This window comes from Macrobrachium rosenbergii, chromosome 25 (assembly GCF_040412425.1).
Source record: "Macrobrachium rosenbergii isolate ZJJX-2024 chromosome 25, ASM4041242v1, whole genome shotgun sequence".
Classification (NCBI taxonomy): domain Eukaryota; kingdom Metazoa; phylum Arthropoda; class Malacostraca; order Decapoda; family Palaemonidae; genus Macrobrachium; species Macrobrachium rosenbergii.
In genome coordinates this window covers 30,355,674-30,371,827 of record NC_089765.1, presented here as the reverse complement: position 1 = coordinate 30,371,827, position 16,154 = coordinate 30,355,674, and the positions used below count along the sequence as shown (strand labels likewise).

Below are 16,154 nucleotides of genomic sequence, written 5' to 3'. Positions count from 1 at the left end.
CGGAATGAGCCTTATTGTACCTGTTTCCTAACAAAATTATAAAAATAAGGTCAGAATTTAGACCTTAAAGGAACTGTGCAACAGATCTGATAAGTTTCTCTACAAAACTTGAAAGTACTGGATACTTGGGTCCTCAAGCAATTGTCCCCGGATGGTGTCATGAAACACCCGTTTTTCTTTCATGTGGCTCTAACAATATTAACACGAGAATTAATCAGAATGTTTGCATTCAAGTGGCTGAGTTACGAGAGGTTAAAGGAAATGATTCATCAGGGGATGAGTGACGTATCTAAATTTTAAATGAATGGGTAGTCAGTGCAAGATAAATTAAGATGAAACATATATTGATAATGGTGGAATTATTAATGCACTGTGGCCCATAGATTAGGTGAGGTATGACAAAAATAAGACAGATATATCCATAGTGAGGCACAATATTGTAATATTGTTCGTACTGAAAACTCATATAAGCATTTGAAGTATGCTGGCTCACATTTTCATCATTCATCTTAAGTGAATGCAAGAATTCCTTCCTACTATTCACACGCGTTATTTAATAGGAGTTTAACTCCCTTTTATTTCTGGTTTTTGGTGAGGTTCCATATTATTGTTCATTTTAGTTTCAGTGTTTGTTTAGGTATATGACATAGTGTAGAATATTGCATTTGATGTCCTTTTACGCTTTCTAGTGTCCTTCTCTCTCATATAACATGGACATTGTGGGTCTTGGAAAAGTAATGACACCATTGTGCTCTTTTCTTTCAAAATTTTGGAATGGATATTCGTGAACATTCCGAAAACATGCCGTTTGGGTTTGATTGTAATGACGCTCATGACTTTATAGATTACATGACGTATTTTCACATTTTTAGTTTGCAGCTTTGTTTCTATATAGTCATGTGAAATTGGCACCGCTTCATCAAAGACCGTTGCCTCTGAAATCACTGGCAGAGAGGCGTCTGTCTCAATGTGCATTCATTTAAATGCTTGAAACAGGACTCTTCCCAATAAGGCTTTTGGACTTCAGTAGGAATGATTTAGTTAGGTTTACATGAGAAAATGATTAGTCAACTACATCAGTCTAGATTGCTTAGTCTTGCCTTTCCAGTGGACTGTGTCATCATATGTAGCGTGATGCATAATCAAGCCCTATTTCCAAACCTATAGAAAGCGTTTTTGCTTAAGACGTTGTTAGATTCAAGATTGAATGAATAGGTATTAAAATAGCTATCATGATGTGTCTGTTATATGTGTTCACAACGTAATAGAGCAGTTGTGTGCTACCTTCATTGCTTACATATTTTACAAGAAAATATATTTAAGAGACTTAAATGCATCCCAATGAAACACAAGCTGTTGACAAAGCCTGCATTCTTCAAACTATTTACTCCTGTTTCCAGCTCAGTGTTCATATAAGATCAGAGTTACAAAGTATTATAAGTAATTATTTTTAAAATAAACTGCAGGGATCTAGTATACAGCATTGTCTTGGGGGAATGTAACATGGAATCGCCTAATTTAAAAGTTCTCTAAGCAATGACGAATTACTTCCAATCGTATGTGTACAGTATCGTAAGCCTCACCATTAGCAGTATATTTCTCAGGAGAGATTACAGGTGTCCCATCAATCCACTGAAGCCGAGCTGCTCTGATGTCACTGTTGTTCCTTAAACCAACCCAAAATGACATGCTTGTATTTTTTGTCAGTTTTGCCAGAAAAGCTTCTTCCGCGCTGAAATTATAAACACTCGAATTAATTTTGATCAACCCAGTGCACTCCCGCTTCTTATTTTGCAAGGACTCTTAGGTTTCCTAGATAATATAGCTATTTCGTCCCTTCATTTCCTTGATCCTGTCAAGATAAAAAAAAAACTATTTCTTGAGGCCTTTCTCGTTATTGTTATTGATTAGCTGGCCTTATGTCAGCACAGATGCTTGCACCAGGCGCAGCCCCTAAGGTCTCCCTCTCTTTCTGCCCCCTCAGTCCTTCCAAATTATACAGCCTTTTCAATCACCTCTCATCTTCCATCCTTTCCACATGACCACACGACCTGAAAACTTTCCAATAAACTTTACACCTCTTAATCTACCTCCCTTACCAGAGGGTGTCTCCAGAGAAAAACAAGATAATATCCATTGCTATATTCTTACTCCATTGATTAGTTGATGAATATCTTATTGAGAGCACTTTCACAATATTAGCGACTTTTTACACCGACTCAGAAGTCTCATTAGCAGTGCTTTGAGCTCTTACGTTCACAGCATCATTCACCTCTACCTTGGATATTAATGCCCTTGCTTTCTAATGCCTCCTCCACACCCACGTATCCAACACCCCCTAAAGTAATCCTCTGCTCCCCGCACCTGACACTTCAATTATGCACTCTTTTCACCAGTCTATCATCCTTCATTCTTTCTGCGTGCCCATTTCACCTCGAAACACTTAATTCATCCATCCACATCCATAAACTTCAACTTTGTTGACACTATCAGGAACAGCTTCACCCTTTATTCTTTTATTTACATTCAGCATTCACAACCTAGCTTCCACAAAGGAGAGATGGCTCAACTATCATTTCATACATATCAGCCTTTGCTACCACAAACATTCCAAGTCGCTCCCAAATAATTTTTACAAACCCTGTTACCTTCTCTGCTCCACCTGTTTTTTTGACTCGCCTTTCCTGTCACAACACCATCATTCAGTACTTTTACTTCTGAGTACATAACCTATATGGATCAGCGGCTTCCGTTCTTCAGCACAATATGTTAGCATTTGTCGATTATGAAAACCTTTGCTTACTCTCAACAGTCTGTCTTCCTGACTATACATTCTCATCATCGTCCTTATTCCCTTTTTATCAGTACTGTCGAAAACTTTGTCTAGGTCTTTCTGTATTATAGTTTCTAATTTTTCACTTTAAACTGACACTTCTCGCTCAACTGTCTTATAACAAATATTTGATCCTAATACCGTCTTCCATGTTATTCTCTTAGCGGTCATTCTACTCAATCATAATCCTACTTATTCCTGCCCAGCAATATCACTCCTTATAATTCTTTAAACAAAGGCATACTTATTCCTCTCACTCAGCTTCCGGAACCTTTCCCTCAGCCAGCTATACTTTACACACCCAGGTCAGCCATTCAATCACATTTTCACCACCATATGACACCATTTCACTCATAATCTTATCAACTCCTAGAATCATTTTATTCTTCAAACTCATAAGTGGCCTCCTTACATCCTCACATGGCCACTACCACTAACATTCTCAGACTTACACCAATACCTTTCATTCCCACACCATTCACCTCTGCCACTCTTCTACCTTCCTTCCACATTCCAAATTTTCAAAATATTCATTCCATCGACACAGGACTACATGAACATTAATCAGCGTCTCTCCATCTGTAACTTTTATTCTGAGATTCGTTTCATTAACCTTTTTCATCTCCTCTTAAAAGAGGTTGTTCATATTCACCCCTCAGTCTTCATTACTTGCTCTCTCACTTTCATCTTGAGAGCATCCTCCTGTAACATTGTACAGGATACTTTTTGTCGTGCAGTTGTACCTCAAATAATCTCTCTTTCTCTGCACTAAATTTCTCATTTCCTCATCACACCACTTACTGTTTGTACTTCCTGTACCTACACTCTGTAACCAAAAATTCTCACTGGTAATTCTATGACCCCAGCCTGGAATCTTGCTCATTCTTCACATACTCTTTTTACTTCCATATGTTTACCCGTGCTTACACACACACATATATACACATCCATACGTTTATATATATATTATATATATGTATATATATATATATATATATGATATATATATAATATATATATATATATATATATATATATATATATATATATATATATATATATATATTATATACTATATATATATACGAGTATAATATATATACAGTATATATACGTATGTATGTATATATATATAATTGATGTGCAGTGTTACACTTGATTGCATCATGGTGACTTCCGAACCACCTATCAGCCTGAAAAACTAATTCTTAGATATTACTCCTCACAGTGGTGTATTTCTCTCTTAGAGTTAGTTTGTCACTTTCTGGCATGCAGTTGTGTAATCCCGATTTTCTTTTGAAGAATCTAACAAAGTTTTCTTTTCAGAGTCGATGATCGTCAGTTCTGAAAAGCCAGTTATGGTAAGCGTTAATCATTCAGTGACTTTTTAGACATTTCAGTTTTTAGTCAGAGAAACATTAGGCAGATTTAATATTCGTACCCTGAAGATTAAGGTTTTAAAATATTTATCTAAAATTCATCCAAGGAAGACGCAGGTTATGAGCAGTGTACATCTCTTAACTGTGGAAGAGTTTTTCACTTTTGTCACAGATAGGTTCCTGTCCGTGAGGCGTGACAGAGAAGGTCATTTTATTCTAGCTACAATTCTCGGGGAGGATTGTCATATAGACCAGTTCTATATCTTTATGTGGGAGGCGGGCCTCCTCAACGAAATTTAGATTATACATATGAAGTATATCTAAGCATTGATAATATATTCGAACAAAATATGATTATGTACACATACATATTTTTAGATATTTTTATATGAAATTCTTATTAACATTTGTTTATTTTTAGATTTATGTTTAAATGTATTACGGCGTCAATAACTGTGACGCCAGTTTGACTAGACATAATTAATCAGTCATTTGGCATGAACGTCACAGTCAAAGCTTATAAAAATCACGCTGTCATAGCGTTAAAGTATTAAAGCGCTTTATCTACATGTAATCATGTCTCATGAGCTACGTGGAGTTTGAAGCTGTGTACCCTTATGCATGTTACATAACCTAGTTGTATTTCTTCACATTGCTGTATTTAACACTGCTAATTATGTTATTTTAATGATAGTGAAGGAAGCTTTTACAAGTTTTCAGAGTATTTACTTTCAATTAGCTGTTCAAATAACAAACTGCAATCATTAAAATTATGTAATTCGGAGCATCTGCTGGTATCAGGAATTATTGTATTTTTTACCGAGTCATAGAGTGTTTGGAAATTAATACAGATCTCTTGTATATATAGGCGTGACAGAACATGCATCTCTAGCAGTAAATTGAGAACTATTACTTTCCTGTTTTGGGATCTTTCCCTACTTATCATAAGGGACTTGCAGCTTAGGGGTCGTTTGTTGAAAGTTACAGAAAAAAAGTAATAGGTCACTTTACGTGAAGTGTCGAAGTAATTGCTGTATTCTGACTAGAAATTTGTAGTACATGTACGACCCAATTTCATGATGGCATATTTTTTCATGGCTGTTAAACACTTTGCCTGTGAGAATTTACTAGATCTTTTTATTAGATTTCGAAACCAATGAAAACGCTCCTTCTTTCAGAGTAAGACTAATTGTCGATTAACTGAAGAGTTTACTTTCGCAGATGATTCAAAAATACCTTTAACAAGCTTGCACATTATACACGTAGTGATGTAATGGAAACGGAATACTCAAGTAATATATGTTTCCCCCGTAAGATAACAATTAAATACATTAAATTTGTTTTGATATTGAATGATGAACTAATAAATATAGATAATTATCTGGAAATAAAATAACTGATGAATATTAAAATTTCACAGGATATCCTCTATTCTACCTCAAATACTGACAAGTAGAAGAAGTTGCAGGAAAGAGCCTTGCACAACGTCTGTGTAACTCACATTAAGCATTTGCAGACATGTCTTAAGATTGCAGGCAACACAGCGTATGGTCGCTCCTCACTGAAAGGTTGCTAGAAAACAATGAGGAAAATAGCTGAGGATAAACTCTTGAACGTTTCCATTACACGACTCATTCAGTGCAGTGTAGATGTTGTCCTCTTAAATGAACAAATTGCTCATTACTTTCACCAAGCTTTTATTCTCAGCGATAAAAAACGATAATGAAATACAGCTTTCTGCAGTCAACATCGTGTATATATATATATATATATATATATATATATATATATATATATATATATATATATATATATATATATATATATATATACACACACACATATATATATATACACACATATATATATATATATATATATATATATATATATATATATATATATATATATACTGTATATAAACATTATTTCATTATGATGAATACGTAAGTTATACTTACTCGTTGTTGATGATGATAAGTTTGCCGTTATTCTCCTGGCACGACAGGAAAGCACTTTCAAAGTCGAATTTGTGCATAGGGTCAGGCATAGCATAACATGAAGTGCTATAGAAGACTTCATCCTTGAAAGAAATGACCAAGTTACTCAGTAGGAAAAAGATAACATGTGCAGGTTGATTGCATTTGAAGCCAATATTTCACATAGGATGTAAGGGGAAAATTAATGATGGTATTTGATGGCGGATTCATTACGTAGGAAACTTAAGAGTGTGGGAATGCTTACCTCTCGACATGTACTGCCCTTTGATGTAGTGATCTGAGATTGCTTCTTAAAAGTCAGGGTTGCCTTTGCTTCAGTCGGTGATGACGGTGTTTGGGCTGTGTGTGTAGATGTTGAAGTATTTGTTGTATGCTCACTCTCTGAGCCTAGTCCTTGAGGTTGTGGCCTGGCCAGCAAAGTAGCAGATGGGTTGATAAGTACTGAGTCTTTCTCTTTTGAGGATGGTCTTGGTTCATCACTTAGGAGAGGATTAAAGCCTAGAGTCCTGGCAGGTTCCTCTAAAGCTAATGGGTTCCCCTTACCAGGTCTCAGCAGGCCTAACCGGTGCTGGACGTTTTGCAGAAGTGGCAGAATAAGTGGTGGTTTGGTTGTCACTCTTTGCTGAAATATGTTTGGGGATTCCTCTTCTTCTATCGGATGGCGCGCAAAGGGGCTGGAGAACCTGGACTGAAACAGTGGCGGTCTCCTGAAGAACGGATGTTGAAAACCATGTCCGTCAGAGTGAGGAGCAAACCTTATCCTCTGTTCATATCCAAATAAAGGATATGGGTAATATCTTTTCTGTCTAGATTTGTTCTAGAACAAAAGAAAAACAGGTGATAAGGTAGTGTTGAGAAATAGAATGTACAACCTTATACCACGCCTATATATTCAACGGACCATTTTGAAACAAACCGCTATCGTGGTTTTCTTAATTTTATTGATTTGTTTTCTGCTGTAGCCTGTAGAAGAGGTAAATAATATTAATTCTATTTTATATACACAACTGAATCTCACCTCTCTGCCTCGCTGCTTTGGTTTCATGCATATATAGAAGTGTTGCTTCTCACAGATGTTTGTGAAGGTAATCCTCTTCCTAGTTGAGTTCATGAAAGCGCAAGATGTTTCTGGACTGGAGGCTGCTGTAAAACGTTTAAGGATATATGACAGTTGAGGACCTCAAGTCTCCCTATCTGGTGTTTTCTTACTTGCAAAAAATCATCTCACTCAGAAATGTTTACATACATGAACACACTTTTATATATTTGCATCCTCTCATTCATTTGTGCAGGTTGCACAAATTCTGATCGGTTATAGCTTACCAGTCTTGTCCATGGCAGAAGAAAGTTGCAATTTCTTTGAATGGCGTTCCTGGCTGTCTTCACCTCTGCCGTTTAGGGCCTCGAATGTATTCCCAATCCATACAATACCTATCAAAGATTAATTTATTAAGTTTTTCATCGGATTTTACATATTCGTATACGTTGCAGTGTCTGATGGGTATTAAAGTTTATTTAGTTTTTTTATGAAAATATCGTTGACTATTAGATATCCGTCTTCAGGTTGAAAATAGAGCATCAGTGACATCGCTATGGGGGCCAAGGGGTGCCCGGGCCACCCCAGTCAGAAGCATGAACCCCCGCCCCCCCACTGCCTCCTGTTGAAATTCACTTTGTAGCCAAACTTTAACCCTTACGGTATTTGATACATTTGCATATAGTAAGAGTTGAAAATTAATTGAAAATTGAGCTCTTTAAATTCAAGTATAGGTTTACTAATTAATAATACTATTAATTTCCTTCATTCACATGGATATATACATTCGAAAATAATATATTTTACTAACTACGGAATTGGTACATTAGTTTTGCGTAATTTTCTTTGGGTCCCCAAAAAATATCTTGGCCCCACCTAGGGGGGGCCCCACCCAACTGATGGAATGCCAGCTACGCCACAGTAGAGCATCTGTAGATCAAGAACTCTCTGTCGTAATTTTTACGTATCTGTGCATGTTAAATATGTATATATATATATATACATATATATATATATATATATATATATATATATATATATATATATATATATATATATATATATATGTAAATTTTCTGGCTCACATCGGGATCGAACCTCAGTCTCTCAGAGAATGGGTTTCGCTCCCGATGTGAGTCAGAAATTCATTTCTGTGAAACGTGCTCGTGTGTTGATGAGCTTCATCATATATATATATATATATATATATATATATATATATATATATATATATATATATATATATATATATATATATATATATATAGATAGAGAGAGAGAGAGAGAGAGAGAGATGTATCAAAACCTCTTTTTTCGTTTTTAACGACATTTTAGACATCGGTTGTATATTCATGAAGTGTGCCTGGGATAGCTGAGAGGAATTTAGCTGTGGATGGGTGAAAAAGTACAAATGTGTGAGTTTAAGGATCGTAAGGGTAAAAGTTGTTATGGTGAATGTATATGGTCCGGGAATAAAAAAAAAATAGAGTGAAAGACAGTCTTTTTTGGAGAGTATAAATCTATGCTTGGTTTCTTTTATATAATTTGTAGAGGGGAAGGACATGATGGCTAAAGGCGTGGTTGGGGAGTCTGTATAATTCCATGTTGGGGTCACAGGGACAACATGGAGGGTAGGAAGAGGGAGTGTAGACTCAATTGGTAGGATGATATAAAAGTTTCTGCAAAGAAAAACACAGATTATTTGAGGGGTAGTTGTATGACAGAAGAGAGCATGCGCAGGCGTAAGAGGGATGGAGTAAGTTAATAAGCGAAAGAAAAACAAGGATAGAAATAAAAATAGAGGGAGTAAGTGAACAAAACTTTTCGGAAGAATACAAATGAATCTTCAGGGGAGTAAACAAAGAAAAAGCTTAATGAACAAGTTGATCTCAGAATCACGGTGGTTAATGAAGAGAGGCTGGATAAAATGAAAGAGTTCTGATTCGATGGACGTGGTATTGAAAGATTTGTTGAATGCGGAGGATAGATGAAAGGAGGAGCAAATTAGCAACAAGAGTGGAAAGGGTTAGTATGTGTTGGAGACTGTTTATGGAAGTAACTGTGGAGGAGGTAAGAATGCCAGTTAGGAGGATGAAGAATCGAGAGACGACAGGGTTTGCTGGAACTGCAAGTTAGGTATTTCATCAGTTAGAGTGTGATCTGTTGGCTGACCAGGATGTGCAGTGTCTGTGTGGATGAAAGAAAGGTTCCGTAGGATGAGGGAAATGAATAATCGTTTCAGTGTATTAAGGAACATGTTATAGAGGTGACTGTAAGAATTATGGGGCCATAACATTAAGGTGCATGGTAGGATTTTGATTGAGAAAGTGTGATATAACCGAAGGGCTGACAGAGAAAAATGGTATGGCTGAAGTGTTTGTAATGAAGCAGATATATGACAGGTTTGAGAGAAAAAGTTGTATTTAGCAGACATGGACCTTGATAAAGCTTATGGCAGAAATGTGGAGGTGAAATGTAGAGGGTGTTCAGAATGGGTGATATAGAAGGTATGAATGTCTACTGAGACTGAGTAACTGTTTTTTTTTTTATAATAGTACTATGGAAGTTATGTGTTTCCGATAAAATTTTCTAGCTGAAAAGTGACTGGTTTCCTGTAAAATTGGGTCTGAGACAAGGTCGTGTAAAGTTTCTGTGGCTGTTCACTACCATTATGATGCAGTTTTGTGAGAAATCAGAGTTAAGAACCGTAGATGTAGCGGCAAAGTTGAGAGATAAAAGACAGTGAGTTGCAAATATGTGGATGGAAGAGTGACCGGTGTGTTGTGGAAGTGGGTTTGAGACAAAGTTGTGCAATGTTTCCATGGCTGGTCAATATCTTTATGGATGCAGTGTGAGAAATCCGAGAAAGGACAGTAAACACAGGTGCAACTTATGTGACAAGAAAATGAGCCGCAGAGTGTGAAATTGCTGACATTTGCATATGATGCTATACCGATTGGAGACAGTGAAAAGTAACTTTAAAAAAAGGCAAAAGTAGGTGCAACCAGTATTAAGGTTATGAAGGTACTGGGGTACCAGGAAGATGGAGGAATGAATAACGATATGGACAGTGGAAGAATGGAAGCAGATGATTTGAGTTAGTTTTTAGAATGGGTATCAAGAAAGGTAACGGCGTATGCAAGATATCAGGAAGAGACTTTTGAGCTGTGCGTGAAAACCAAGTTGGGATTTTATGGTGGGATTTTTTACACAATTCTCGTTTATGGAAGTGAAGTGTGGATGTTGAATGTGAATGGGGGAAAGGGCTGAAGCTATTGAGATAAGCTGTTCATGTAGTTTATGTAGCGAAATAAGAATTGAAAGGGTGAGAATACTGGAAAGGCAAAGAAGTGGTAAAAAGGTTAATGTAGGTGAAAAGATGGGTCAGTATTTTAAGGAAAGAACTGATGACCATTGGTGAAAAGAGTGTACTCGTACGATTCATGTTTTGAGGAAAGGGAAAAGGAAGACCAGGAAATAGTTGAATATTGTTTTGAAAAATGTGTTGGAAAGGAATTACCCTAATATTCAGAAGCACTAGAGTGTGCGCAAGATAGGGAGTTCGACGGGATGCTGATGAGCCTTTTGTGCAGGCTTATGAAACAGCTAATGTTGAAGTTTTAATGCAGCAGGGGTTCTCCCATGACTCAACAGTTATCTTACGAATATTGAGGTGACCACTGCATTGTTTTTTCTCTGAAGCCACCCTATGTTTGTGGAAAGCTTAACGTTAAAAAGAACGTTTATTTAGCAAAAGATAAAAAATATCTGGTATTAGTTATGTTAGGGAGAGAAGAATGAGTGTTTAGACACCTGGTTAAACAGAGGTAGAAGGACAGGGATTGTTTGAGTATTAGTTATGTTAGGGAGAGAAGAATGAATGTTTAGACACCTGGTTAAACAAAGGTAGAAGGACAGGGATTGTTTAAATGGAAGGTCAGAATGTGCTTCTGTCTGAGCTGTTAGAGAGAGTGTCAACTGAATCCTAAGGTTGGACACAGGCTCGCATTCGAACAGTCGAGACTGACTCGACCTTGGCTTCCAAAGTTGGAGACTTGACTACAACACATATGAATTCCAAATTATGAAATGACTATGTTGATAACATTCGTGCTGTAAGGAAAATGATAATCATAACTTAGGGTATTTAAGATAAAAACGACAATGAAATGGTGCTAATGACACTGATGATGGTTATGACAGTGATGTTCTGACGATTGTGATTTTGCTGCAGACTTACTGTTAGGGTCTGCGATTAATGAGTCAATGAATTCTGTTTCTTCCGTAGTTGACAGAGAAGGAAGCTGACTTCCCTTCCTGGCACATTCGGCCTGTGCTTCTGTGTAACTCATAACAGCTGGGTGACCATAGGACGAGTGGGTATCACTGGAGGCTTTTATTGATGTGTCGGGTTGGTTATTCTCCTCATTCTTCTTAGGGTCGCTGTTAAATCCAGAGTAAAAATAACAGCATTCTCGGAACTCAACCCAGCCATCCTCACACGCTGTCAGAATTCCTGTGAGGACGAATGACATAACATCTTTTTAGTTAAATTGAACAATACTTGAAAGGTGTTTTGATCATAGTAGAATTTGATGATCTCTCACTTTCACGAGTGAAATTTGAATGGTATAAGAAATTAGTAACATTAAAGTTTTGAAATGATTCCTTTGTTACCAGGCTTTGAAAGTTGAGAATCATAAAGCAGATTATTTAGTAACTGAATCTCTTGAATGTATTGAAAATGCAAGACAATGCAAAGAAAAGATTCGGCTGGTTTGTTCTTTACGGTAATATTTATCTGGCTTGTAAATTTTTTGTTAAATGTGTCAGCATTGTCCAGAATGGAAATTATTCTTATTAAAATAATGTTAGTGTGTTACGTTATTTGTTCACTAATGTTTGTACCTCTGCGACATTATTTTTGTGATATTTTCATTACCAGAACAGTTTGCTTGGTGTGTATTTCACAGAGCGATGTTTATGCTGGAGGTCTACCGTAGGTTTCCCTGAGTGTAGCCTATCGTTGTGGGTGTAAAAGTAACGGTTTTTTTTTTATTCATCCATTCCTGGATGTATAATTTAAGATGACCTTATATTTATGTATTGTTGATTTACAGTCTCCCTCCTTTTCCCATCTCTGCCTTTGGCAAAGTGCTGTAGGGCCACTGGAATCTAAATACTTCGACATTTGTCTTCCTTTGCAACTAAAATCCAGCGATGTATCTTTCTGTCTTAGTAGACTAAGTAACATTGCAATCCTATAATTCTTAGTCTCTTCTGCCGTCTTCACCCTTTTCCAAACATACCTCACAAACCATGGTCAGCTACCCAGTCACAGTTTTACCACCGTACTGTAGTATCTTACTTGGAAATTCATCACGTCGTATTGTCTTTCCATTTTTCAACATCTTAGTTGTCACCCTTACATCCTCATCAGTCACTTCCTCAAGCATTTGCAAACTTGATGTAACTTTTTATTCTGCGTCATTCAGGTGTACCTCTCTTTTATCCTCCACATACAACAGATCTTAAATATACTCACATAAACGGGATAAAACTGTATTCCCTTTAGACAGCATCTCTCTTCTTGCACCTCCCAGTCTGAGGTTCAAATGTTCAGTAAGCTTTATTTCTTCATATATTTCTTTCAAGACTATTTATTCTCTCAAGTTCTTGCTCATATTAAATTCTGAATGTTCATCAAGCACCTTCTCTTTCCCTCTTGGTTCCTTCTTATACTCTGTCCATTCTCACGTATGCCTACTTATTGTTTTCTGTTCCATCGCGCAGTTGTCCATCATAATCTAGTTTGTCATTCCATAAGTCTCTCTTTTCCATATTCAACAATTTGATATTTTATTCCCTCTTTGTACGCTCCTATACCTTCAAACACTCCATGTCTTTGACCACAGCCCATTTTTTATCCATCTTTACCTATTTTCACGTCTCGTAACTGATTACTTTTCCCCACAACATTTTTACCTATTCCTCGTTAATGTAAACTTATATATATCTTAACTGTTGTTTCAGCCCAATAATGCTCGACTGTATCACCAGTCTCCTCCTCTCACCATTACAGACATCAACTTGCTCTTCCATCTACACTAATCACAGATTTCCACAAGGTTGTTCCAATTAACTCCAGGAATTCCACATCTACCAGCTACATCGTCTGTTTTTCTGTAACCTATCTTTGTGTTTAAATCACATAGCACAACTGTTCTTTCATGTTCTCCAAACCCTGGCACTGTCTCAGACTCCTGCAAACTTTAGAAAGTTTCAGCCCATTAATTTAGTTGAGTACATTTGTTTAGCATCACTGATGGTCTAGTACGAGCTTATTGGTGCGCGCTACGTGCGGTGGAATTCGGCGCTGCTGTCTCCCATACCCTCCCGATTCCCTACCTACTCCGCTCCCACCCGGGGAGGACAAACCGGTTTGCAGGGGGTGGGTGGCTGTGTCATGTCTCCCAATACTGTCACCCAGGGGAGGACAAACAAGATCCACCCGGATTTTATTATTATAGACGCTTGTACTGTTTTATTGGCTTTTAAGATAACTCAAGTTCTTTAGAATACATTACCTATTGTCGACATGAATATAGTTGTTACGGTGTGAAGTCTGATTTTCATCTTTGAGTTGCTCTTGGTAGTTGATATCCAGTCAGTTGTACATGAAATACTGCCCTGCTTAATCCAGTGTTATCCAAGAAATAGCAGTATATTTCACTTTCCCAATAACCATTTTAATTAAAATATTATTTTCTTATTTTTTAAATTATCCTTATAACTCCGTTTAATCTTATTTCACAATTCACTGTGACAAATGCACCGAGAAGCCTTTGATTTGTCTCACAATTTTATGCAATGTACAGTCCTTTTTAAGTTATAAGTTATCATATTATAACACTGTTTAGTTTTCAGTCAGGTAAGGAATTTCACATAAAACCCTTATAGACTATTTAATTTACTTTTTTTTTATAACTTAATGTTCTCTACTTTTCCTAAAGATGATAGAATGTTTCATAGCAGCTATTAAACGAGAGCTTCACATTACTTTCGGAAGTCACTTTTGTTTGTATGATTCAACTTGATTGATGTTTCAAAATGTGTTGCCTTTGGACTGGATAGTAATATTAGTCACTTTAAACAAGTTTCTATTTACATCTGTAAAACCAGATGGCAAGAAGTTGGTGATGTTCAGTTCTGATCTTTCATCTATGTACTAAGTGATCGTAAGCTGTATATGAAATAGATGAATACACTGCTTGGGGCTAGGAACCTCATCCCTTGCTGAGATACTGTAAAGCTGTACAATTCTAGTGCTATTCCTCCAAAGTTGAAACCGCCACACACACATATATAAATGTATATATATATATAAATATATATATATATATATATATATATATATATATATATATATATATATATATATATATATATATATATATATATATATATATATATATATATATGTGTGTGTGTGTTTTGTGTGTGTGCGCGCGCGCGATCATTCTCTCTTTTGCAGTTACCATCAGACTGAAGTGCACGGTGGCTTTTTCAATATTTTATGACGGTATTTTCAAATCTTCGACATATTTTCTCTTGTTTGAAGGTCAAGGCTTTAATAAAGGCAACCAAAAATAAGATTTTGGTGTTATTGACTTGGTTTTTTGGATACTTACAACATCCTCATTATGTATTTTATATACGTTGATAGTGCCTACGTAATTTTATCACAGTATGCAAGTGGTAAAGAGGTACTAAAGGTGGGGTTACAGATTCAAATGTTTTTGTATTTTCAACATATGGTTTAGTAAAACTTATGTTAATCAAAACTGGAAGTAGTAATAGAGAGAAAGTCTGATAATGATAATACAATATGAAAACTTATAATAGTATAAAACCTTTACTAGTAGTAATAGCGGTGACATTCGAACAGCGGGAGTGGTAAGTTGTCTTCCCCAGGAGCTTGAATATCAACTTAAGACATTGGTATTAAAATAAACAGTTTTAGATATTCTATGGAAGCTTGAATTTCAGGTCAGTGGCCCCTTGTGGGCTTGTTCCATGTGAATAGGGTTCATCTTCTGAATAATAATGATTTTGAAGAGTTTGAATGCTGGTTCTTTGAAGGATAGCCTTTTGGAGACATTTTTTCTCTAGCTTGGTTGCTGTGACTTTGTAAATGGGGACACCTTAAGAACTAGTACTAAGATCAGTGTGACTGTTATTTAAGGATTTGGAGTTCTCTTCGGAACGAGTCAGTTCATAAGCAACGTTGGTCAGTTTTCGGGTGGTGCTTCCCGTAGGGGGCTAGTGCCGTCAGTGCACCTCATGCGGTGCACTGTAGGCATTACTTAAGGTTCTTTGCAGCGTGCCTTCGGCCCCTAGCTGCAACCCCTTTCGTTCCTTTCTTCCATCTTGCTTTCCACCCGCTTCTAATATTTGATTCATAGTACAACTGCGAGGTTTTCCTCCTGTTACACCTTTCATACCTTTTACTGTCAAATTCCGTTTCAGCGCATACACACACACACACACACACACACACACACACACACACATAGGTCCCAGTGCTTGGCCTCTGGCGTGAATTCTATATTCTATATTCAATTCATGGGTGGTGCTTTACAGTTCGTCATAAATGGGTGATGTGGGGTTTGGTGTTTAAAAGATCACAGAAGGGTATAGGGAACCTGACATTTTGTAAGGGAACTGTAATTTTCATAATACTTTCATAAATCACACATATATTTCATTAAATTACCATTTGCACTTCGTCGTATCCAGAGAGATTAACTTTCAGCATTTTTGACAACGTTCACAAAACAACACCAAGCAACAGGCATTTCCCTCCACAGTTCTATCCCGTAGGGGGTTAGTGCCATCAGTGCACC

General features: G+C 36.7%; 1 protein-coding gene across 7 annotated transcripts in view; it reads right to left on the bottom strand.

The window, feature by feature from the left end:
- The window catches only part of LOC136852523 (macrophage mannose receptor 1-like), a 42,777-nt gene extending 28,225 nt beyond the window's left edge, over nucleotides 1–14,552 (bottom strand). For 2 of the 7 annotated variants that reach the window (XR_010857175.1, XM_067127234.1), the window contains exons 1-7: nucleotides 13,836–14,486; nucleotides 11,489–11,764; nucleotides 7,536–7,643; nucleotides 7,231–7,355; nucleotides 6,457–7,029; nucleotides 6,174–6,295; nucleotides 1,584–1,732 (exon numbers count right to left, since the gene is read on the bottom strand). Coding sequence is in view for 6 of the 7 variants with exons in the window: in XM_067127234.1 (XP_066983335.1) it covers nucleotides 1,584–1,732; nucleotides 6,174–6,295; nucleotides 6,457–7,029; nucleotides 7,231–7,355; nucleotides 7,536–7,643; nucleotides 11,489–11,764; nucleotides 13,836–13,884 (1,402 nt within the window). In the remaining variant the exon portion in view is untranslated. Of the gene's footprint in view, nucleotides 1–1,583; nucleotides 1,733–6,173; nucleotides 6,296–6,456; nucleotides 7,030–7,230; nucleotides 7,356–7,535; nucleotides 7,644–11,488; nucleotides 11,765–13,835 lie in introns of all 7 variants that reach the window. The other 5 variants (XM_067127230.1, XM_067127229.1, XM_067127233.1 and 2 more) reach the window with 4 other exon arrangements.
- Between the last annotated feature and the right edge of the window lie 1,602 nt (nucleotides 14,553–16,154).